Source organism: Triticum urartu, chromosome 4A (assembly GCF_056163025.1).
Source record: "Triticum urartu cultivar PI428250 chromosome 4A, HENAU_Tu73, whole genome shotgun sequence".
In the NCBI taxonomy this organism is placed as follows: domain Eukaryota; kingdom Viridiplantae; phylum Streptophyta; class Magnoliopsida; order Poales; family Poaceae; genus Triticum; species Triticum urartu.
The window spans coordinates 597,787,003-597,812,271 of NC_141876.1; the positions used below are offsets into that span (position 1 = coordinate 597,787,003).

At 46.4% G+C, this 25,269-nt stretch overlaps 3 protein-coding genes and 1 pseudogene across 3 annotated transcripts; 1 reads left to right on the forward strand and 3 right to left on the reverse strand.

The window, feature by feature from the left end:
- Positions 1–2,672: 2,672 nt before the first annotated feature.
- LOC147977063 (uncharacterized) lies at positions 2,673–7,296 on the reverse strand (annotated as a pseudogene).
- A 1,001-nt stretch (positions 7,297–8,297) lies between these two features.
- LOC147977064 (uncharacterized) lies at positions 8,298–10,875 on the reverse strand. The gene is made up of 3 exons (XM_087519893.1): positions 9,967–10,875; positions 8,924–9,073; positions 8,298–8,669 (listed from the first exon to the last, which is right to left on the reverse strand). Exons 1-3 carry the CDS (start codon positions 10,873–10,875, stop codon positions 8,298–8,300), a joined length of 1,431 nt encoding a protein of 476 aa, XP_087376019.1.
- A 1,025-nt stretch (positions 10,876–11,900) lies between these two features.
- On the forward strand, positions 11,901–13,061 carry LOC147977065 (putative F-box protein At1g32420). Its single transcript, XM_087521064.1, has one exon. It carries the CDS (start codon positions 11,901–11,903, stop codon positions 13,059–13,061), a length of 1,161 nt encoding a protein of 386 aa, XP_087377190.1.
- An 8,743-nt stretch (positions 13,062–21,804) lies between these two features.
- Positions 21,805–23,956, reverse strand: LOC125551379 (ras-related protein RABA2a). Its single transcript, XM_048714581.2, has 2 exons — positions 23,479–23,956; positions 21,805–22,543 (listed from the first exon to the last, which is right to left on the reverse strand). Exons 1-2 carry the CDS (start codon positions 23,668–23,670, stop codon positions 22,058–22,060), a joined length of 678 nt encoding a protein of 225 aa, XP_048570538.1. The 5' UTR covers positions 23,671–23,956; the 3' UTR covers positions 21,805–22,057.
- Positions 23,957–25,269: the final 1,313 nt, after the last annotated feature.

The following is a 25,269-nucleotide window of genomic DNA, read 5'->3' on the forward strand; positions in this document are numbered from 1 at the left end:
ACGGATCCGTCATCGATCTGATGTCCACCGGCACCGTTCGGGTTCCGGTCTCCGACGAGGAAGAGCGGGGCATGGGAGACGGGGCGCCTTTAGTCCTGTGAGCCGGCCCGTGTCCCATGCCCTACCCTAGCTTGCCGGCCTTTGGACCAACATTCTGGGGAGCATAGCCGGCCACCGAACATGGCCAGGGGGAGCCGGGGGAGCGGGGAGCGGAACCGGACGAGCTCCGCTTAGATTTGGTTTTACATTGCATGTAATAATATGGATTTGAGGTATCCGGATGTGAAATGCGTTTTTTGAGGGGTGGCCGGGCGCGTCCGCGGGCGTTTGAGGGGTCGAATTTGTCAAGTCTGGCTGTAGATGCTCTTATGTTCTTGTTTGAGAACCAGTTTACCTAGATACTTGCATATATACTCATAGCCTTTAATTTTCATTTAGTATCTGTGATGTTCTTCCATCTACTTGACGATTTTCGATTTTGCTTTCTTTTGTTGCATAATCACAGATTTTTAGCTGACATTTAGCAGGTTCGAAATTCCCTTTCATGGAGTCGAAAACTAAAAATTTGACGCCAACGGAACTCAAGCAGTTGCATGGGCTCTATATATTTTTATATAATACCCAAAGGTTGCGTATCTTTTCATTGATAGGAGAAGGTAGTACAACATGGGATTACATCAACTCACTAAGCCATGTAGGCATGGAAGTGAGGTAGGAGTATGACAGACATGAGTTTCTCAACCCCCCAAAACCTCCAAGACTAGCTCTCGGCGATGATGTTTTGTATTCCGGTAGCGCCGGCCCTAGCCCACAGGCGTGCTTTGTCTATGATTATGTGATGATGCCGGATAGACGGGAGATAGAGGGCTGCTCGTCGTCCAAGATGCAAGCATTCTGGTGTTTCCAGAGGCACTAGGCGGTAAGGAAGGATGATTAAGGAGGCCAGTCTTTTACGCGTCGGGGATGGTGAATGGCCGCAGGATGTCGCCCAGCAGGTGTAGAAGTCTGTGTCGTCGCTCGGTAACTCGGCGGTTGATCTAACCCAACCGAGTATCTCATGCCAAACTTGGCGGGAGAAAGGGAAACCCGCCAGGAGATGCTGCATCGTTTCCTCTTCTTGATTGCAGAAGGCGCAAGAGTCCTCGTGAGGTAAGTCATGACGAGCGAGGTGCTCAGCCGTCCAGCAACGGTCTTGCAGTGCAAGCCGGATGAAGAATTTTATGCGAAGGGGCGCCCACGGCTTCCAGGTGAGCTGCCAGTGTGGGTCCTCGCAGGCACCCAGGAATAGAGCCTGGTAACATTAGCTCACAGAGTACGTTGCCTAAAGGGTCCAGCGCCAGTGCAAAGAGTTTGGTGAGTCGGAGAGAGTAATGTGGCGCACGCAGCGCCAGAGCTCCACGTACTGTACCAGGGCGGCCGGGCCTAGGGCGCCCTGGATGTCCTGCACCCAAGAGCATAAGTGAAGACCCTCGAGCACGGCACAGTTCTTGCACCGCCGTCGGGAACAAGCGCAAGGGCTAGTGGAGCGATCTCAGCCACGGATCGACCATTGATCCAGTTGTCACTCCAGAACTTGCAGATACGTCCATCACCAAGAACCCAGATAGTGGAGGCGTGAAAGATGGCGTTGATAGCCAGGTCCTAGGGGATATGCAGGTGGCTCCATGGCCGCGAGGAGTCTGTGTGCTTAAGTCATAGCCAACGTGTCCTCGGCGTAATGCCGGCACGTTGCAGATCGCGAACACTGAGGCTGCCAAGGGATAGCAGGCGGCACACTCTTTGCCTATTGACCAGGCATTGACCACCGTTAGCGTCTTTACTTCCAACCTAGAGGAAACCAAGGATGATCGGGTTCGCCTTTTTAAGAATGGATTGGTTGAAGGCGATGGCCTTAAGAAAGATATCACAGATGAGGATCAGCTCCTTGCATCAATAGATGATTCATGAACTGATGCAAAGATTATTATTTGTGCCACGTGACCGTTTCAACAAAAATAAGGCATGAGGAGTAGGGGGAGGACGAGGATTGAGTAGGAGGAGATTACATATGCCGTGCAAGTGTCACAACATGGTATCAAGACCTGGAACCGTATTCATTTTAATGTTGTCCCCCATCTTCCCAATAAGCCTAAGACTGCGGGAACAATATCAGAATTCAGGATATATGTGTAGGAGGTACAGAACGACAAAAGAAATTGACGGTCACATGATAATAGATGGGTGGATATGAATGAGTTTATCAACTCACTTGCTGCGATGCAGCAGGTGTGAGTTTCTGGGTAAGGACTAAATTGCAGAAAACACTGACATTGAAGGCTAGGGTTGCAGGAAACACGAGTAAGGCTCATTAATGTGCTATAAGCATGTTCGTTATCCACCCCAAACTACCCACCATCAAATATGCATACAGCTTGCTTATGCTTGCCATATCAAAATCAAGGACACTCATCAGCAAAACATAAGAGAAATCAGCCTTCTTAACAAATGTACCAGGTGCGCGGGTTGACATCTCTAGCTGAAGGAAGAACAAATATGATCTATTCTTTCCCAACCACTGTACATGCCATCTAAAAGCGAACTGCTATTGTACTGTACAACAGATCTTCATTGTCATTCTTTTAAGTTTATACATGATTAGTTGATCACTCTATCTACACCGACGGCCTTGCAAATCACTGGAAAATTATTTTGCCAGAGAAAGAGGTGCCGTCTGTGACCCGCCTGACCACCATGTCTTGCTCCTCCTTGTTCTTTGGAAACGCTGGCCGAGCTGACCCACTTGGCGGCACATCGAGGGTCATTGCATCACATTTGATGCATCTCTCGCCATCTTTGTTCAGCATGACCCTCTGCAGATTGGGAGCTCGCTCCAGCACTGCTCTGATAAATGTCAGCTGCTGCTCCAGCGGCCTAAAGTAGGCGATGTGAGCCTCTCTGAGTAGCAAGTTTTTGGAGCCACGGATGACCAGCTCCCACTGAGGATTAGTTCTTTCACCGAAGTTCCCAATCCCGCTATCGAGATCACCAAACTCGCATGCATGTTCACAAACCTATATATGTGTAAGCAATACTTAAAGATTTAGTTAGTTTTTCAGAATGAACAACACTTCCCTTATCTGAATGTAGAGAATGAAAAGGAAACATAATTGTTCATAAACTATGCTATAGGTTGCATAAGGTACAAAAGTTCAAGGCAAACAATATTTTATAATGGAAAGATGGACAAAAAATGGTGGTAAAGATGTGTTTAATAAATTCCAACATCACTTCACATAACTGTTCTTAATTACGTTATAAATGGCACATGATACGAAATGTTTACGAAAGCATTGATTTGTAATGGAAAAAGTATACAAAGAGCGATGATGATCAGTTTATGAATTGCATAATAAAAAAAAGGCTTACAGAACATTAATTTAAAATGGAATAAACCTACTCGAACTGACAAATAACTACGAAACATAAACAGTTCTCACCGCAATATGCAACATTTCAATAGAGGGAGTGGCCTCAAGAAAGGTTGTAGTCCATAGAAGGTCAAATTCAACAAAAAGATACCTAGTATGACCAGCTTCCTTAGCTTTCTGAATGCGCAGGCGAGTTGTTCTATTTCAGGTCTTACCCAAATCTGATCACAAGATAAATGAATAATCACTTTAATACAAGTATATACTCTTATTGCGCTAACAACAAATTTAGGAGAATATTTCAGATATCAACATACAGAACGACACAATGTATCACTGACCTCTTGTCTAGAAAAAGTGGGATAACGTAGAACAAGATGAAATTATTAATACTTCCTCCATTTTTATATACAAGGTCACAAATCCATATTATAGGTACCAAGATAAACACTAATGTCGGTTTAAGCCAATGTTGAAAGCTAGCTTTCCTTCTCGTTTGACGTGTCAATTAATGTGTATTTTTCTCTCCAACACACGACAAGCCGACCCTCTCACTCCTCATTGGTTGATTAATGCAGCGCATGTAAACCAACCTTCTCACTTCCGCATGCATGCAATGGATATTAATGTTCTAAGTAGCTAGTACGAGGCAAACATCATCAATTTTGCCTTGTATACGAAAATGGAGGGAGTAAGAAAATTACACCTCATTTCAAAAAAAGGAAACAATTTTAGCCAAACGTCTTCTAGGACACGGACTCACATCACACCAGCATATTACTGAATACAAAGGGGCTTACTTAAAGTCTAGTTTTACGGCCCTGCCAACCTATGCAATTTTGTGAAAACTACTATTAGTTTTAAGATAATTTTAGTACAACATTTCAATGAAATTTAGAGCTCTTTGTTCTCTGTCATCCAGAAGCATACTGGCCCATGATATAACTAGGATAACTTTGATAACATGCATACTGAAAACAAAATCGAATCAGTACTTACTGCGTTTCCTTTGAAATCCAATGTGAGAGTGCGTATGCATGCTCCTCCATGTAGAAGCTCACTTAATTTAAGTAAATGATGATCATAGAGCAACAAACTTGATAGGCCCAATTCCTCAAGGGATGGGACAAAACCAGAGGACAAGGGGGCAGAGTTAGATACCCAACCAAGCCAACTGACCTCCTCCAGTTTAGGAAGAGATATCAACTCAATTCTCTCAAAGCAACACCGGTCCACCTCTAGAACACAGAGTTTTGAGTTTGGTGCATCTATCTTCCATGGAGCGCGGTAACGACCAACATCACAAAAAGAGAGAGCTAAATGCTTCAGCTGCTTGCAGCAATCAAAAAGGATATGGTGAATGTCCAATCCATCAAAAACCAAACTATGCAGAGAGAGCTTTGTGAGGCAATGGAAGACACTGGGGTAGGCACGGAAAAATCCATCAATATCCTGGGTACGCTTTATCTCATCGGGCTGAGAGCGTTCCCAAGGTGCCTCCTCGTCGAGAACCGCAAGGCATAAATGTTTCAGCAGACCACGGTTAATTGCATCACAAAGCAGTGGGCCAATATCGCATAAGAAAGTGTCGATCAAGTAGAGCTCAGGTAGCAGCTCTACAACAACGTATTCTCTCTGAGGTTTAGCAAATAAACTCCTTGACGCTTGGGTTAGAGTGAGCATCGCATCTTGGATGACCTTAGCCTCAATACTTTTTTCCTTTGGGTGCGGTAAAGATAAGAAATCATTGGCGTCAATGGTGAGCGCAGGCAGCAACCAAGGCAGCCGCCTCCACCGTGTTGACAACACACATGTCCTCACCGCGGTTCTTAGATCGTCAACTCTCCCCAAGATAGACAGCAAAACATCATCAGGAAGCGCGCTGATCCGATCTTCCCCCTCCGGTTGCTACATGAAAAAAAGCAGAGATCCATCTATTTACTTTTACTTACCAAATAACTGAATTCAGATATTTGTAACGGATAAACAGAACACGATTTGCATAGTACTGTAACGATGACAAGAATTATACTCTATTACTCTGGAAAAGACAAACCGTTAAGAAAGTCATGAAGGACAAACAGAAAATAGTTGCATAATACTGCAATGATGAAAAGAACCCTAATCTACCCTAAAAGAAAAGAATATACTCTATCTAGCGTTCTTTGACAAATTAAACTATACATGTGTTGAGGATAAAGGGGAGACGGCTATTTGTACACTGATGAGTACTAGGAGAGTAGAAGAACAAAACCGAGAAGAGCGACGAAAATCCCACACCCATGGAGATGGAGGTCGCAAAGGGGGATGCGGCTCCGTCAGGACTCGGCGACTGACACGGGAACCAATACTCACGATGTAGGAAGTTGAATCAAGTGGCAGAAAAATTATTCCACAACGTACCTCTGACCCCGGAGGAGGAGAGGACTCTGATGTGACTCGATAGCTAGAAGTTTGGGATTACTATGCAATCGAACCAAACACTGGATGAAAACCGACTTGACGATTTTCAATCTACAACGGCGACGAGGTGCCGCCATTTTTTGTTTTTATTTATGTTTAACTTTGGACATGCATAAAACTTACGTGCCCTTTTCGTTTGTTGCTGGATAGCACTCACAAGTATTTGAAATTTGAAGGATCTATCACGTAGATACCAATTACTGAATTACATGTCGTAAAGACATTACGGATGCACATATCCAAAAGACAAAAAGAAGAGGAAGGAAAAATGAAACATCCCGCTATAGTGATCAATTCTTTGTAGTTGATGTCATACGAAACACCACCGAGACAACACCCGAAGTTTAAATTTCCAAAAGCGACACCTTAAAGAAGAAAACAGTGCACAAACGCCATCATCGCTTGATCATATATTAGCTTTTCACCCTGGAGAAAATCCTCGCTCTCAAAAAAATGCCTTAGACAAAGACACTATCAAGCACAACCAATTAAGGCCAGACCTTGGGTTTTCATCCTGAAAGTTAAGACTCTGTACTCCGCCTATGTAGCCGTCCCACTTGCCGATGCCACTGCTACGAGTCACAAATCACCAAGCAAGGTCATCATCGCCTCAAAGACACGAGCCACCATTACTAGGCCTCAAAGCTCAGCCACCATGACATTCTCCGCCAGTGTCTTCACCATGAAAATTGAAATACCGACATGGCCCATAATGTCAACAGACAACAAAACTTCTTGTCACACCCTCCCGAAGTGACTCATACTGAAATAAGGGCGCACACGACAGAATCACATCGGATCCAGGAATCTACACGCGTCAAGCACTCAATGAAGGTCTCCGGCGGAGCATTCCGAAACTCGTCAACAGCTAGATCAAAGAGGGTCGACATCTAGCGGAACGCCATCTTGGAGCAAGATGAACCCCTTAAACCAGCAAACCAGCATGCCACCACGCCTCCATGCAGAACAATGTTGAAGAAGACAACCACGCTGCTCTGGCCCGCGCCAGGCCATAGCCAGAAGGGCCAGGCAAACAGCGCCAGGATCTTCCCCGGATCCAATCTGGGCGGACCAGGATGATGCACCAGGAGCCGCAGCCGAGGCGAGACCTCCCACGCCAGTAGCAGGCCGGGGAAGAGACCGCCGGCAGGCCGCCAGGGGAGGCCGCCGTCGCCAGTGGAGGTGGAGGCCGGTGTTGTACTCCTTGATGCACGCCCCACCCGAGGTGTGCTCCATCGGAAGGCAACCCTTGGGCGGCATCCCGTTTAGGTTGGCCTTGCGCACACACCAAGGACTCCGCGACGCCCAGCAGGTACTCGTCATACGCCGCCGTCGTGGGGTACTCCGCCGCATTACCGTGTGGCACAGCGTGGTGGTTTTCCAGGAAGTCGATGGTGCTAATGCTGGCGAGGTAGAGCGCCTCCATGAGCGTCTCCGTGGGACGGGTCTGAGGGGAAGAGGTGGGTCGAAAGGGCAGGCGGTAGAATTTCGGCGTCTCCCCTCCATTGACGACCTCTTTTGTCGCCGGTGGTGAGGGGGGTCGCTGGATCCCATACGTGCGGGCGTGTGTAGCTATAGGTTTAGGGCCCTATTAGTTTTAGGTTTTTGGTCGTTCGATATCTTGGCTTTGGCGACGGCGTCGACGGCACAAAATAAGGAAGTATCAAATCTTTCTTCAATGAGGTGTCTTGCTGTCATTGACAGATTTTGAAATTTGTTTGTTCAAGCTGGTATCTTCTGGTGGCGGTGACATCTTTGTGGTGGACTTGTGTCCTCGGGCTCCGTTGTGCTGGCGTGGAGCTTGGGAGGTAGTCCAGGAGCGGATGCAGATTATGATATGCGTTGATGACAACCGTAAAACGGTAAATTGTGTGCCGGGTTCGTGGTTGGTAGTATGGTTTCTTTTGACGTTTTAGTCGAGCGGAGGTGCCAAATCTGAAGTTTGATGGAATGTCCGGGGTGCTGCCCCGGTCAAATTCTTTAAACAGCAATGACTTCGCCTCTGGTAAGTTACTTTGGAGGTCTGAAAAGTAGCATATCAGCAATGGAACCATGTCGACCTCGGGTGAAGAGGTGATCCATCGTATTTTTCATATTTTTCTTTGGTGGCTACTATTGTGGCGCCGAAGGCAGGTGACATGCATTGGTGTCAAACTCGAAAGAGTTTGGGTCTTGATTATAATTTTACTCCTTGACTAGTGGTACTTTGTGCGAAAGACTAGCATTCTGTTGTCTTTTGAATTTTATCATGTCAGCGTAGACGTTGCCTGCACCCGCAAGGCCGGAACTTAATAAAGCGTGAGTGTTGCCCTGCAGAAAGGCCATTTAATGATAGAAGCAACTACATCTTTTCTGTTTTGTTGCATTTCTAGTTTTCTACTCTGTTTAGAGATGATAATTACTCTATCTAAACCTACGGCTTGCCAATCACATAAAAATTATCCGTCCTGAGAAGGACGTGCCATCCATGACTCGCCTGACCACCGTGTCTCGCTCATCCTTGTTCTTGGGAAACACAGGCCATGGCAACGCACCGGGCTGCGCACTGAGGGCGAGGGCATTACAATCGTCACAATGCTCGACATCCTTCAGAACCACCGTCCGCAGATTGGGGGCTCGTTCCAGTATCGCTCTTATAAAAGTCAGCTGCTGCTCTAGCGGTCTAAACCCAACAATTTGGAGCTCTTTCAGTAGCAAGTTCGTCGAGCCGCCGAAGTCCATCTCCCACTGAGGATTTGTTGTTTCAGGAAAACTCTCAGGTCCGCTCTGAATACCAAATTCGCATACATGTTCATGTACCTACAATTGCATATGCAGCCGTCAAAGATTTAGTTGGTTCAGATTGAACAGCAATTCCGTTACCTGAATCCAGAAATTGAAATAAAGGAAACAGAGTTCTTCATAACCAATGCCTAAGAAGTTGACAACCAACATTAATTTGAAATGGAAAAATGCACAAGAAAGAAAGGCGTTACAGCCTCACATGATACTAATTTGAAATGTAAAAACAGACTCAAGCTGACAAGTAGCAATGAGACGCAAAGAATACTTACCCCAATATGCAGTATTTCAACAGAAGGAGCCGCCTCAAGAAATGCTGTGATCCATAGAAGGTCAAATTCAAAAAAGACCTCTAGTATGAATAGCTTCCTTAGCTTGCTCAATGTGGAGGACAGTTCTTTTATTTCAGGTTGCAGCCAGATCTAGTCACAAGATAAATGATAACAATAAGTTTCATACAACTAGGAACAAACAAGATAATTTTGTGTGGAAGATTTTAAAGATAAGCATATAGATTGACGGCACAATGTGTCGATGTATACACGGCAGTGTTTTAAATAGTGGGCCATGCCATTTAGCGGCGGCTCGACGAGAAGCCATGAAAAGCTATAGTGAAGCTAAGCCCCATTTAGCGTTTTCCTTAAATCACGACAAATTGAAAAGACAAGTATAGACATCATATATGATATATTGCGTAAACTTAACATATTCACATGTTCGCACATCAAAACCCGGGCACCAATCAGGAGTCCCAATTCAATAACCAAGCTTCGCATCAATGCATCGTATATTATCATAAACAAGAACAAAAAATAATGCAGTAGGATGGTTTTGTATAGCGGCTTAGCGGGCTAAATAACTCCAAATTTAGTGCTATAGCGGGAAATAGCGGGCTATTAGGTCATTTTCAGTTTAGCGTTAAAAGTGCATAGCTTTAGCGGGAGAGCTCTCAGAGGCTATAGCGGAGCAATGGCCGGCTATTTAAAACATTATACATGGTACAGGAAAAAGTCAGAATAGGGAAAATACACTTAAATTGCAAAAGATAAAAATTAAGAAAATCCTTTCTTGATGCAGGTTGACATCATACTTGCTTGCCATTAAACACAACGGGCTTTGATTCAAACTTATTTTTATGGCCCTAATTAACATTTTATGTGTGGTTTTCCGTAAACTTCTATAAATGAGTAGTTTCACAACAGTTTGTTGAAAACATTAATGAATGTATGCCTGTCATACGGAGGCACATCCAAGATATAACTAGGATAAATTTGACAGCATAATGAATACAGAAAAAATGAGTTAGAGAGCTTACGTTTTCTCCTCGGAAATCCAATGTGAGAGTATGAATGCCTCCGGCTCCATGTAGAAGCTGGCTTAATTTAAGTTCATGCTGTTTAATCTTGAAGGCATTTGAGAGGTGTAATTCCACGAGGGACGGAGCAAAACCAAAAGACAAGGGGGCATATTCAGATATCCAAGTATCCCAATGGAGCTTCTCCAGCTTGGGAAGGCAGACAACCTCAATTCTCTCAAAACAACACATGTCGTCTAGCTCCAAGACTTTCAGGTTTGAGTTGGGTGCGTCTATCTTCAACAGGGACCAACAACCAGCATCACAGTTAGACATGGTTAGATGCTTGAGTTGTTTGCAGCAGTCAAAGAGGATATGGTGCATGTCCAATTGGTCAAAGCACATGTTGCATAGAGAGAGTCTTGTGAGGCAATGGGGCACACTAGGGTAGGCACTGAAAAACTCATGCATGCGTTTGGCAAGGCTTCGCATATACTGATAACATTGGTAATCTGTCTCATCAAGAACGGTAAGGTCCAGATCTTTGAGTAGACCGGCGTCAATAGCTTCAGATAGTAGTGGGCCAATATCGCTCGAGAAACAGTCGATCAAGTAGAGATTAAGCTGCAGCTTTATGACGGTGGATCGCCTCCGAGGTCTAGTAAACAAACACCTTACTGCTTGGGTCAGAGACGCCATCGCTCTGAGCATGTCATCTTCCTCGACTGGGTCTGCGTGTGGAGCACGTAGGAAATCCTTGACATCAATGCTGAGCTCAGGCAGCAGCCAAGGCAGCTGCCTCCACCGCGTCCACAGCGCGCTCGTCCTTGCCGCCGTACATAGGCCGACTCTCCCCAAGATATTGAGCAAAACATCGTCGGTCAGCGTGGTGAGCCTATCTTCGTTCTTGGACTGCTGAAACCGATCCATGACTGCGATCTACAACCTGGCAATGGACAAACAGAGAAGAGAAGAATGGCACACTCTTATGTCTCTTAGTATATCTACTAGTAGTATGTGTTCAAGACTCTACTAGTAGTAGTAATAGGAAGGAGATCGAATGAAGAAATTTTCCAACAGCGCCAAGGCATAAACTTACTTGGCGGCGCGTGTTGTCAGTATTGAACTCAATATAAACAATGGAATCCAATGGGGATTTCGAGCCTCAGGTTGCTGACACCCTGAACCCTATTAGGGGGAGGAGGAGGGGCGTCTGACTCTGATCCGACTCCAACTGGGTCTGGGAGGGGATTCCGGAATCGATTTATAGGCTGGATCCAAACAGAATCGAGGAGCTTGAATGTACACTAGGAAGGGATAATGGGGGGAGGAGCCTTGGCCGCGCCGGCGCCGGCAACGGCGGTTCCCTCCTCCTTCCACGAGAGACGACCAAAATCGCCCGGGCTATATGTCGCCCGTGCCGACCACTGTAGCGAGGTTCCTTCGCTGCGAGCTGTAGGTTCCTGATCCCGTTTTACCCGACACCCCTTACAAAAAAAAGTGCCTCGCGGCGGTCTTCTTCCACCGATTAAATAGTGTAGGAGTTAGATGAGGCTTTGTTAATTTTCATTTAGATAAGCATAAGCAAACCAGATATTTCTATAAATTAATACGTATATATAAAGCATGATACCCGGCAGTGAAATCCTGATGCGTGAGAATGTCTAAGTTCTGTGTTCAAAAAAAGAAAAATAATGCTTAAGTTCTCTAGTCAAAGGAAGAAAATCACACGTACGTACGTGCATGTTGGTTGCTGCCTTACTGCGATATCAATAATACTAATCCAACTTGTGGCTTAGTTGGAAACATAAGGTTTCCCTTCTTGTCGATGCTCGTGCATCTCAATTCCGTTTAGGTCATCTAGTCCGACGCGGACACCTCCTAGGTAGCTTGACCTCGTTTATTAATAAACAAGAAAATAAAGGCCAAAGAGCAGCAAAGATCAGCAGAGATCGATGGCCGACGGTGATAACAACATCGGGGAGTTACTCCCAACGGACGTCCTCATCGAGGTCTTGCTGCGCCTCCCGACGAGCTCCCGACGGCGGTTCCGTCTAGCCTGTCGTCTCTGGCGTGACATCATCGACACACACACCACCGAGATGCAGAGCCGCCCCAAGATGCTCGTCGCCACCGTCGATGCAATACACCTTGTCGAGGAGGACGACCTACCATCATCGCGATGGACCGGCGCCGACTACGACTATGATGGCATGAGCCTTGTCGGCACCTGCAACGGCCTCGTCTGCATGTACGACAGCCAAGACCCTGACGGGCCCATCATCCTTGCAAATCCGGTGACCGGCGAGATGCTGGCCATACCGCCACCACCCCCGATGAGGCACACGAAGGCCACTTCGGACTCACGTCTGACGTTCGCCTTCACGTACCACCCCACGACGGGGCGGTATAAGGTCCTGCACGTCCCGTACAGCTTCGACAGGGTCTGGATGTTCACGCTCGGGGAGGCGCTCTGGCGAGACGTTGCCACGGGCAGCCCAACGGAGATATACGACCTCAGCAAGGGCATGATCAGCATCGATGGCACGGTATACTGGGCGGTGAAGGGCGGGGAGGCTAAGGTCGTGTCCTTTGACCTCGACAGCGAGCACGTCGCATCCGTCAGGCCGATGCCAAAAGTGTTGTCTAGACACGGTAGCTGGCACCTTGTGGAGGCGCGCGGGAGGCTGGGCGTGGCGTTTAGCCGCGGGTGGTGGACGGCGGACAAAACGGAGGTGTGGGTCATGGAGCATGCGATGGCAGGACGACGGCGTACGTGGAGCCGCTGGTACAACATAATAATGGAGAAGCCAGTAGATCAACTCGCGCACCAGCATCAGCTCACACTACCAAGCTTTACTACTGATGATAGTGAGTACATCCTGACGATGAGATGGGACTCGTACCTAGAAGGAGGACGTTCTCATAATTGTTATGTCTTGTACAAGCACAAGCCAAGCAATGAGGTAAAGAAGCAGGCACGGCATGGCGTGGTAGAAATCGGCGAGAGGGACCGCGGCGCTGAGGTTGCTGTTATACCAACTCACCACATCCGCCCCCGGACCTTCGCCTACGTCGAGACCACAGAACCTTTGAGTGTTTATAGGTGTAGGTGACTGGTTGGTACGTATTTGCTTATCCTTGCTGGTAGTGTTACTTTTTTTATGGGTCTTTCCAGGCTCCTTGTGCAAGAAAACCGTCGCCACGAGGACGGTTATATTTTTTGACAGATAATAAGCATAAATTGTTTGATGTCATAGCTTCTTATGTGGCTGATGTGTACATGTGAGCATCGGCGGCGCCAGGGGTATTCACGTGTATTCATATGAATACCCAAGATTTGGCCCCAAAAAATTAATACATGTCTTATTTAACGGCCCACAGCCCATAGCCCACACAGGATACCGGCTACACTCGTCACGTTCACTCGATCCAACCCCCACTCGGCCGTTCCCCAAGTCCCCAACCTAACCTAGCGACTGCGGCCAGCGGCGGTGGCGGCGGCGAGTAGCGGCCAGCGGCGACGACCAGTACTGATTGCAAGCAGCGGCAAGCGGAGCCGCTGAACGGGCGACCAGCGGCAGGCCAGCAGCGGACCAGGTTCTATTCTCCTTTTCTCCTAGTTCTAATTCCTATGGGCTTATGCGGCAGCGTCTGGTCAAATTGTAGCAGCGCCTGGAGCATCACAGAGCGAGCTAGTGCTGGATTTGTCCTAGTTCCCAATTCCTAATTCCCAGTTCCTAGTCAAATCACATGCTCCCCATTCCTAATTCCTAGTTCTATTATCTATAGGTGGATTGGTAGTGCAGTCAAATTGGACAAATTGCTGCTAGTGCTGGATTTGAATGCAACGAGCTACTGCCTAAGGTGGGTATTCCGGGTTAAAGTTTTGGGGACAAATTGCTGCTTGTGTTGCTGTCAAGTATGCACATCACTCTGCTACTGCCTACTGAGTGCGCGAACATATTATTGGTTGAATAATTCGGTACAACTCCTCTGCTATTCATGATGTTGTAGAATGATTTTTTTATGTCAGGACAAATTGCTTGTGCTGTAAAATGCATTCATATTCATTTGTTTAGAACGATCCGAACACTAGTTTGCTACATGACCAACTTAGTAGATTACTAGATTGCTGATGTATTTTTTTTGTGATCTTGTATCACAAATGAAGAAGAAGGGTGTTAGTATTGTTGCATTGTGGGAAAGAGCTTCCAATGCAAATAAAAGAACTTCGACATCTACACCAAATCCTCCTGATGTTGAAGTTGAGAACAGTACTATCATTCCTCCTACTATTGAGAGCAATCTACAACTGGCACTTGTGCAAGCACATGAACCTGATGATGGCCACCCAGAACCTGAGAGTGCAGCTGGCTCCCCAACCCCAATTGTAGAAGATGATGAAGCAAATGATGAAGTTCAATTTGAAGTAGATTTGAAAGCACTTGAGTCTGATCCTGGGAAACAGATCCCCGTCTCTAGGTACAATGTCAATGACCAGGATAAAGTTAGAAGGAGATACATCGAGTTGGGGGCATGTCAACCAAAGAATCATAATTTTGAGTATAGAGATATAAGTGGATTACAGCATCGCTTTTCTCCTTCTTGGTTTAAGGATTACAAGTGGCTTGAGTATAGTGTGGACAAAGAAGCCGCTTTCTGCTTCATTTGCTATTTGTTCAAGGATAAAACAAGATGTCCCGGTGGAGATGCTTTTGTGAAGAAGGGATTTAATATATTGTAAGAAGGATATCATCACTTTATTAATCAAAAGGTACTTATGTATTCATGTTGTTATCGTCTGATACATTGAAATATTGCTATTGCCGTTATGCTAGTGTTGTTTTGTTCATATATTGCTAGTGTTGTGTTGTTTGGTTCATATACTACATTTGGAGCCCAAAAAAATTTGAATGAATACCCAGCCTTCATTTCCTGGCGCCGCCACTGCATGTGAGGTCCGGTGCTTATGCACTAATCCATGGTGGGCAATTTTCACGGGTAAGTGTCAAATTCTTATTCAGGCGCATGTTTTTTACTGTTTCCGATGCTGTTTGCAAATATACCTGATCCTAACCAAAAAAATGTCTTGCCGGATTAGCTATTCATCTGGACTTTTGTAGTACAGACTATAGAGAAATGTTAGTGAGTGTACTATATATGTTAGGATTTGGTTTGCCTGGGTTTTTTCTCATAGGAGTGCACCTAAGTATTAGCTTACATGCCTAGAGTAGTCCTGCTTGTTTGAATGATATCAATGTTCTGTTGCATCGTCATAAAGCATGATGCCACACTAGATGTCCGGTTTAATGGTGGATTCTTGAACTAAAATAATCGTCAGGTTACGCACTGTCCTGCAGTCTTTTCTAAAATTTGATTTCGACGGTGATTTCATAAACTTTGTGTGCTTCACATATTTAAGAAAGCCCGGTGAACCTTGATGTTGCACTGAAAAATACATATTAAAGACTTGCATGCCTAATATTAGTCTCCTCAGTTTGGATGACTGGATACTGTATTTTTTGTTGGGTAAAACATTGCATTTGATAAGTCACTCCATATTTTATTGCTGCATAGCAACGCATGGGCATTTGCCTAGTTTAAATAAATTTATAGAAGATTGATGGTTTGGCCGGGGGTGAGGCGAAAGGACCAAGCCGATTCCACCCATCGGGAGGTCCGGAGGTGGAATCGGGAAGCGGGTGCCGTTGCTGCTTCGGCATGCCGGCAAGCTTGTGACACCCACCGCTTCAGGAGCGCGTGCAGGGGCCTACCGAGTCTGGCGCGTGAGCACCGGCGAAGGGCGCTACCCACCACACATGTCGCACGTCATGGAACACGGCCTCTACAGTACGCCGCAAGCCCCGGTTATCCCTCCACCTTTGATGCCCCCGCCGATGAGCAGATGCGCTGCTCCTCTATTTCAACCGGGCCTTCCATGCATAACCAAGCAGTGTGGGACTAAAATCGGAATGCAGACGCGCGCATCGCGTATATATATGGAATCAATCAGCCGTGACTTCCTTGCGCGCGGCTCAATAGATCAGGCGGTATCTAATCTATCTACCGAGCAGACATATATAGGATGAGGATCGGATCACCATGATCCCCGGATTCGGACGAAACAACCCGGCCTTAACACCCGGCCCGATCGATCTGCCCACCCTTGGCCGTGCCGGCGCCGCCTTCCTGACCGCTCCTGAATGACAGTGCTGGCTACTACGAAGAGACGGACTGGACGACGGTTGAGTGCTTGAGCAGGGCGCCCTACGGGTGATGGAGGGCTTCGTGGAGGCGGGTTCCATGGTCGCCGTTCCTGAGGGAGCAGGACGCCGGCGTCCTCTACTTCCTGCTGCCGCTGGCCGATTAGAAGTCCGAAAGAGGATGCCACCTCATCGGCATCGACGTGGGCAGCAGCAGCGAGCCGCGACGCCTGCAATCCCGACCTCCGTCCTTCAACCATCTCGCGCTATTGGTTCCCGGCCAGCAGGGGACGCAAAGCAGGAAGAAACTGCCGTCTAGCTAGACCGACCAGAGTCATAGCAACGTTGGTTTCCAAGAAGATATATGACATTGTCACTGGAATCAGTACTGAATATCGTCCTACATATTGGCAGTTAATGCAAAATCAAGTTATGACTCATGAGTGATCCATCATATAGTAGTGTTTATGCAATCATTCTGCATACTACAGTTCCATGATTTAACTTTAAAAAAAGGATTAATTTGATAAATGCCACTCCAAATTTGACGATTCCGAGAAATACCACTGCAATTTCCAAACTTTAAAAAATATCATTTCATGCCATTTTTAGTGGCATTTTTCGAAGTCTGCAGTGCCATTTTTTAAAAGTTTGCAAAAATTGCAGTGACATTTTTATGAATCGCTATAATTGGAGTGGCATTTATCTAATTATGCAACATTACAAACCTAAACCACAAAAATGATTAAATCCATGAACGCTTTAGCTTCTCTAGCATGGAAGAGGTGACACACCGCTAAGCCCCATGGAGTTAATTGAATGTTAGGCCATCTCCAACGGCAACCCTTAGAAACCCTCCCGCATCCGTGGGTAGACAGCGGGGACCAGCCCGCGAACACGGGGTGGGCATGGTCGCCGGCGGTGATGGCCTGACTGGTGGCGGCAAAGGCGGGAGAACTTGCTGGTCTTGAGTTGGCCGCACCTCGATGGTGATAGAAGCGGCCAAGCCCGTGGCAGTCGCACTCTGTGGCTCCACAGCAGAGGTCGCGCCCGGTGAGGCAGCTCAGAGCACGTCGGCCAGATCGGCCTGGGTGAGCCCGATCTGGTTTCCCAAACTCCTGGGATCCTGCGACACCTACTTGTTGAACGCAAGCTGCGCTTCGAATAGCTTGTCCGCGACGGCCTGCTGGTCGTAGAAGCGGTTCAGCAACTATTCCATGAGCTTGGTGAGGCTTCCCGTGCTCTCTTCCATGGCGGGTAGGAGGTGACGAGTGTGAGAGAGTGGTTGGGATGGAGCCATCGCGACTGTTAAGGATCGAACCCCGCAATGGATTTCAGGCGGCCTCGAAGTCGCACTGAACGTGATGGATGTTACCGATCGAGCGGACGAACAAATCACGGGGCAGCGAAAATTTTGGTTGGATCAACTGGCTCTGGTTACCAAATTGCCATGACCCAAGTACAGAGATCAAACAGATAGATAATTCAACACCAATATTCGATATAAATTCAGAGGATACAGGGGAATTTGGGGTGAGAAATTAGCAAAGAGGAGGTGAGATACAGTAGCAGCAGAGGAAGAGGAACGAGATTAGAGGACGAGAAGGTTGAAGACGAATCATTCATTCACTGTCCTTCCATGTGCTCTCCCGGTTGCATATATAGCCTTTGCCGTGTGGGCACAAACCTCCAATGGGACGGGCCATCTCGTAGCCCAGGCCCGGTTACGAAGAATAGGGTGACAGTCCATGGATGGGGTGTTACACGACATCAGTGACGACCCGACTGACGAAGGTGCGGATTCCGCGTGCCGATATGAGTCCACCACATGCTGATCTACTAATGGGCAAACATCTCCGCCTCTCGGCTCTCACAGCACGGCTTGTGGGTCTGTCTAATCTCAACCTAAGATATACTACAAACATCTTCCTCCTTTTGTAAATACATCTGTATTTAGATAAATTTAAGACAAATAATTTGAGAGGAAGGTTGTACTAGTTAGATTCAATTACAAATGGTATACTTGTTCTTTTACTAACTATAAGTCTAGAATTGCATAAAGCATGAGGAAGAAGAGACCACCAAGAATAACAATTGAAGTCATTTGTTTTAACCACCCGGTCTACTGATGAGAATGCAAAGAGACATGTATATAATTTAGGAGTGAAATCACTACAAAGCTTGATGTTTAATGGTTTGATGGACCTGTTGTGCGTAAATAACTAAATATACATCTAAGCAAATGAAAAATGTAGCTATTTCAATGTAATTGCAAGAACAAAAATTGACATTGTTTGTTTGATGTCGATGCTATATTTAAGAATCGATATACTTTGGTCCTGCATTTCTTGCACGTGCATTGTCCTCTTGGGCCCCCTATGTTGAAATCTTAGCTCCGCCCTTGGCTGTCGTTGCCTGCCATCCGCTAGCCCAGTTCGTCGTCGACCACTGCGCTAGCCACCGAGGCTCCTAGCCTGCCCCTGTCACCGTCGATTTTGCTTGTTACCCTTTGAATGCATGTTACGGACGAGTACACATGGTTGAATCGGCCAGCGGAGATTGAGCGTTGATAGACGCACCAAAGCAGGGATTTCCCTATTTGATGCATTTTGCGTCAAGTTGTCGGGGCGCCGCACATGCATCAACCATGACGGGCCCATCCAGTTAAAAACGCCACATGCGTTACAACGATCCCGATTTTAGGAACATTCTGGAAGGTTCCAGCCGGTTTTTCCGGTTTTGGGAACCTTCTAGCAGGTTTCTGGACTGGATTTTTATTTTTATTTTTCTGTTTGTTTTTTTTCCGTTTCAGTTTTCTTTAGCCTCCTTTTTCATTTTTCTTTTTTCATTTTATTTTCTGATTCTTTTTCTGTTTTCTTTTATTTTTTTTCATTTTTATTTTATTTCAGTTTCTTTTTTCCTTTTCTGCAATGTTCAAAAATCCAAAAAAAAGTTTAGAACTTCAAATATTTGTTCGCTTCTTATACGTACAAGAAATATTCCAAATATTTGTTCAGTTTCCTTTATGGTTGGGAAGCGACCTTGTTGACTTGCAGGAGGTACTTGGTTCGATCCTTCACCGACACTTTAGTTTTTGGGAATTTTTGCGTATGTTCAGTTTTTGCTACTATCGTTGGTTTCTTTAATGATTGCGCTGCAAAAGTAATACAGGAGATAGCCTGGCGCAGCGGCTAGCACAGCTCCTGCAGCTGACTACGTAGTCAGCGGTTGGAAACCTCAGCTCGCTTAGTTTTTTTTAGCATTTTTTCACCTCGCGAACAGAAAAATGGGCCGGCCTTGGTGAGAAGCGTTTCTTTGGCGCAATATAAGCGGCGAGTAGGAGCTCCCCAAAACAGTCCACGGAACAGCCCAGCGAGCAACAAACTGACATGCACGCGGTCCAGCACTACGGCCCAGCGACGAACGGGCGCTGTTTTATTTAGTCCCACATCGGCCCGCTAGGGAGAGGCGAACCGGTTTATTCCCATTCCCCTCAGCGCGGCAGCCCGCATCGGTCCTTCGGGAACATCCGATAATATTGGAAAGATACAGGGAAGATTGGCACCGCCACATTTGGCACGGCCCCTGCAGAGTCCCTGGAGCCCTCTTTTGTTTTTGCCTTGCCCTCACGTGCACTGCGCTTAAGTTCCATCATCACAAGTTTTTGAATTAGTCTTCCATTCAAGTCCACTTACGTGCACCGTTGTTTGTTCCTTAATTCGTCGGGTGTTGGGACGCAAGATTGACCCTTGGTATCAAATAGGAAGCAGCAAAGACAGCTAGGAAGTCAGTCCCGAGGGCACGCCCTAAAGGGCACCGAGCTCTACTCTCGCCCCGGGCCCTTAAAATCCCAGGACCGGCCCTGCCCGTATACGTTGGTAGTGTGTGGACGCACGCCACCCTCGCTCGCTGCACCATTAATAGCAAATGTAGCACCTGCGGCCACCGGTTGCAGCTCGCAACTATGTCGGTTGTAGCTCGCCCGTCTCTGGTTGTGCAGCTAATGTGGCTACTAAGCTATTTCTTTGGAAAGCTCCTACTAAGATTAGAAATTCCCCGATAAAGCTGCTAGTGCCGGGTAAACTCATATTGGCTAAAGTAAAAAAAAAAGAAAATGGTAGGGAAATTCGAGTTCACCGGCCACCGGTTGTAGCATCGCCCCCCTATTCGTTGCAGCTCGTCGGGCATCGGTTGTGGCACTGTCTCGTATCAGTTGTAGCTCTCCGCCCAACAGTTTGTAGCACCGTCCCGTGCCAGTTACCGCTTCCAACCCCACCAGGTTGTAGCACATGTCCATGTCGGTTGTAACTTTGGTCTGCCTTAAGCCATGGTTGTGGCTTACGATCAAAGCCGCATTCACCACCGGTTGCAACAAGCTGTGTTGCCGGTACCAGCATTTGTCAACGGTTGGAGCTCCCGTCGTAGTTGTTGCTATGGCCGGTTGCAGCAACCGTGGCTACCGGTTTCAGGAAGTGGCCGTCATGGTTGTAGGGTTCGTTGCCGTCGCCTAGAATTTTAAAAAAGTGTTTACACAATTTAAATACCGAGTGTCTATTTGGTTCAGAGCCGAGAGCTACCGTGCCAAATTATTGGCGTTGACCAAGTGCTCCAAGAAAGGCAACACACAATATCATTTGGAAAACATACTAGTGCAAACTACAAAAGGTGGCGGTGAACTTTGTGTTTATAAATTGCATTGCAAAGAAAGGATTACACAATTCTCTATAACACTATGCTCCCTAGTTTTAAAGAGCTAATATTCAATTGAGGTCTCCAATTGAAATTGGGTCGCCCGATTTTGACCGGAACAACAATTTTCTCAAAGCCCTCTCATTCAATTATTTTATACTATACACCTAAATTTTAAGTTCTCTCAAATAACTGGGGTCTTCAATTTAAATTTTGCTCATCCAATTTTGATCAGGCCAACAATTTCTCAAGGAGCTCTCCCATTCAGTTCTTTTAATTCACTATGTTCCCTAATTTTGAAACTCTTTCACTCAATTGAGGTATTTAATTTTGGATTTGATTTACGATTTTGATTGGGCCAACATTTTTCAAATCAAACAACAGCAACCAGCCAATAAAAATATATCAATCCCGTGCACCTTCTCATCCTTAGAAAAAAAGCCACCATATGATACTGTAGCACCAATATAGTACATGCAGCCACTGACGCAGAAATTAGCCCACATAAATATATGTTGGCTAGCGGATAACACACAGAACCACACCATGAAAGGCCCATTAAATCACAACATTATAAATAAACATAAAACACTCTATCATCCCCCCACCCGTCAAACTAAATATTCCATCAACTCAAAAATATATGGGGTATTAGTTTTTTTGAAAGTCAAATTTCTACAACTTTGACCAAGTTCAAATAAAAAAATATTGACATCCACAATATTAAACAAAAAAATATAGAAATTTATTTCATATGTATTTTGATATATTTCTTAATAAATTTGATCAAACTTAAAAGGTTTGAGTTTTTTAAAAATAATACACCTTATATTTTGAAACAGAGTGAGTAATTTAAAAAAAAAAAAACCAACAGCACCAACGGCACAGTAAAGTGCGCCCAAACCCGTCTAGTATATTTTGAAATGGGAAGACTGACTCGAGCTGACAGATGAATACTGAGATGAAAGGAGAACGCAATACACAACATTTCAACGCAAAGGACTTTCAGAAACACTAGCATACCGATGGATTCTTTCCAAGGCCAGGGCAAACCTGAACCTCACCACACGGCTGACAGACTAACAACTAGATGAAACTCTTATCGAATAGTAGTTCAGAGATGAACTCTGCAGCAGTTTCAGCACGAGCAGTATCCCAACAATTCAGCAAACTTTCAGAGGCATTATAACTTAACACGGTGACATCGGCGACTCCCGCTAGAAAGAGCAGCACCTCGACGAAACGCTGGCGGGTTCTCCGCCGGACACCAGGATGGACTGCCCCTCCCCGACGGCGCCGGCGCCGGAATCGTCCGTCGACGACAGCGCCTTCTTGCTGACGACCCGGTAGATCTCGGCGAGGACGGTCTGGAAGGCCTTGTCGACGTTGGTGGCGTCGAGCGCGGAGGTCTCGATGAAGGACAGGGCTTCCCACTCGGCGAAGCCGGCCGCCTTGTCGGTGGCGACGGAGCGGAGGTGGCGGAGGTCGGTCTTGTTGCCGATGAGCATGATGACGATGTTGGAGTCGGCGTGGTCGCGGAGCTCCTTGAGCCACCGCTTGACGTTGTCGAAGGTGGCGGCCTTGGTGACGTCGTAGACCAGCAGCGCCCCCACGGCGCCCCGGTAGTAGGCGCTCGTGATCGCCCGGTACCGCTCCTGCCCCGCCGTGTCCCATATCTGCGCCTTTATCGTCTTCCCTTCCACCTGAACGACGCAAGTGTTGCAGCAATGTGATTAATTTCAGATGTGTGGATCATCGGACAATATTTTTGGGCAAACCGGATAATAATGTTGATGCTGGCTAACTGACATCAACATACTAATCTTTAGAAGGAAGGTGCAACTGTCAACCGGATGAGAAGTCATTGATTGGGTGGTCAGGAATGTAGGAAGTGCAATCAAATCACATCATTGCCTAACTAACATCCACCTGTCCTAATCTCATGTTATGAATTTTGGTACCAATCAAATCCCGGTGATGATGAAGGTGGTGACTGGAAACAGAAATGGTACTTTAAAACAGCCATTGTCCAGATTCAGTTATAGACTCTGAAGGTGCGGATGGCATATGGAAGCAGCGGGCAGCAAGACTGACATGGTCATTGACAAAAAGAAACTCGCACTAATGATACAGAGATAAGATAGTCAACTACTAGTACTTTGACAAAAAAAAGAACACCCTGTTACTTACTCCTATTCGAAAGGAAATTCAGGTATCGAATTTGAATCAGGGTAGAAACTGAATTTGGCTCTGCTTCTGCATAGCATCTCACCCAACCGTTTGAAAGCATCATCATACTCTGTTGAACACACGCATCCACTTCATATTCCTTTTGGATTAATTGAGCCAAACAAGCTGAAATTTAGAAAATTTCTATGTTTCCATCATCCGAATTTGTTCAAATAGTAACTAGATGCACTCTTTTTTGTGCTGATAGGATAAACTGCAGCCAAACGAGAGCCTGAACCGCTAGAAACAGGGCACAAATAGCTTCCAAATTTTTACCGGCCAACGTGAGCAGAACTTGCACTAGTGCTGCAAGGAATCAATCGATCGATGGAAAGCATCCAACGATTCGACGAATTTAAGGAAGCAAGGTGGAGGAGAGCAGAATAGATGAGGGGAAGGGGAGCCGGACCTGTGTGGTGCGGGTGGCGAACTCGACGCCGATGGTGGACTTGGAGTCGAGGGAGAAGGTGTTCTTGGTGAAGCGGGAGAGGAGGTTGGACTTGCCCACGCCGGAGTCGCCGATCAGCACCACCTTGAACAGGTAGTCGTACTCGTCGCCGCCCTGCTCCCACGCCGCCGCCCGCCGCGCCCGCGCCGCCATCCCCTCCCTCCCTCCAACCGATCAGCCAACCTCCTCCGGCCCCGTCCCTTTCCCGGGCCAACGCTGCCGGCCGCTTGCTCCTCGGAGCCTCCGCCGCCTCTCGCCCGGTCGCTGTCTCCCTCTCTCTCTTCCCTCCCGCCCGAGGAGGAGACTGGCTGGCTGGCTGCGGCTTCTTGCTCTGCTTTGGCTGCTTGCTCGCGGTGGTCTGCTCTGGGAAGGAGGGCCGGGGGAGGGACTTGATTTTTATTCCGGAAGGACAGACAGAGTGCGGCTACGGAAACAAATGCTGCGTCCACGCGCTACGTGATGTGACTTTGTCTTCTTGGCTCCTCTCCGGTGGCCTACGAGCTAGCGTATCAATCTTCAATCTTGATACTCCCTCCATCACAGTTTAAAGGGCGTACCTCACATCTTTGGGCTAAAGGTTGCTAGCGATTGATAGGAATAACCGATACGTTGGAGCTGCGGTAGTTAAGGATATGTGCCTAATTAATCGCCAAACAAACACATAGTAACCTCTCCGTCCAATAAAAGAAGGAAACCATCGCATGCATTGGTGGAGTAATTTCAGTTCGCACCATGCATGCGCACCAGGAAGGCAAATGAAAGGAGCTAATTCCTCCCAAAACGATGCAGTTAATAGGCTAAATAATGACATGCGCCCTATTTCCCTCTAATTATGAAAAATTCTGGTTTTGAAGATACGTCCTTTAAACTGTGATAGAGGGAGTAGAAAAAAGTGCAATTTGTGAATTGCGACCAGTAATTATTATTGTTCTTGTTACATATTACGAGTATATACCACACCGAATTTATTTCAAGTGAGTCACATGTCAATGTGCTCACCGTGAAGCGCTCCATGTAATTGCGCTTCTGCTTTTTCATTAACGATGACCAAACCACTTTTCTTGCTAGTAACTCTTTCCCAGATGGCTCAAGAATGACTATTATAAAAACCCACGCTAACAACTGTTACTCATCTTATGACAGAGAGTCGTGAAATACAAAGGGATGGACAGAACTCCGCCCAAGGGCTATGAATATCTTGACCAAGAAATAACTAGCTCTCATTTCGCAAAAAAAAAAAACTATCTCTAAGTTATCTAGGAAATAGGTACACGATCGATCACACTTTTCGAGAAGCCTATGGAGCAAACGGTTTGCCATGTTTTTTCTTCTTTTGAACACATTACATACGCAAACGCTCATACATACGTGCATACACGCACATCCTACCCTATGAGCACCTTCGGAAGATTGAGCCGGTATATCATCTTAAAATTTACGAAGTCACCGTTGGCACTTTGTCGCCGACGCGAACATCTACTCCCACTAAAAATACATCGCCGAAAATCCTTAAATAAATCCAGAAATAATGCGAGCACCAGAACTTGAACCCTGATGGGCTGGGGATACCACTGTCCCTCTAACCATCCAACTACAGGTTGGTTCGTAACGGTTTGCCATGCTGAGTAACAGACCCAATGATTCGTTGAGATCTTTTTTTTTAAAAGAAGGATGACCCCTCTACATCTGGGTGATGCATACAACGATTCTTTTTAATTATTCGCAAAGACCTTACAAAATAATAGATCAATA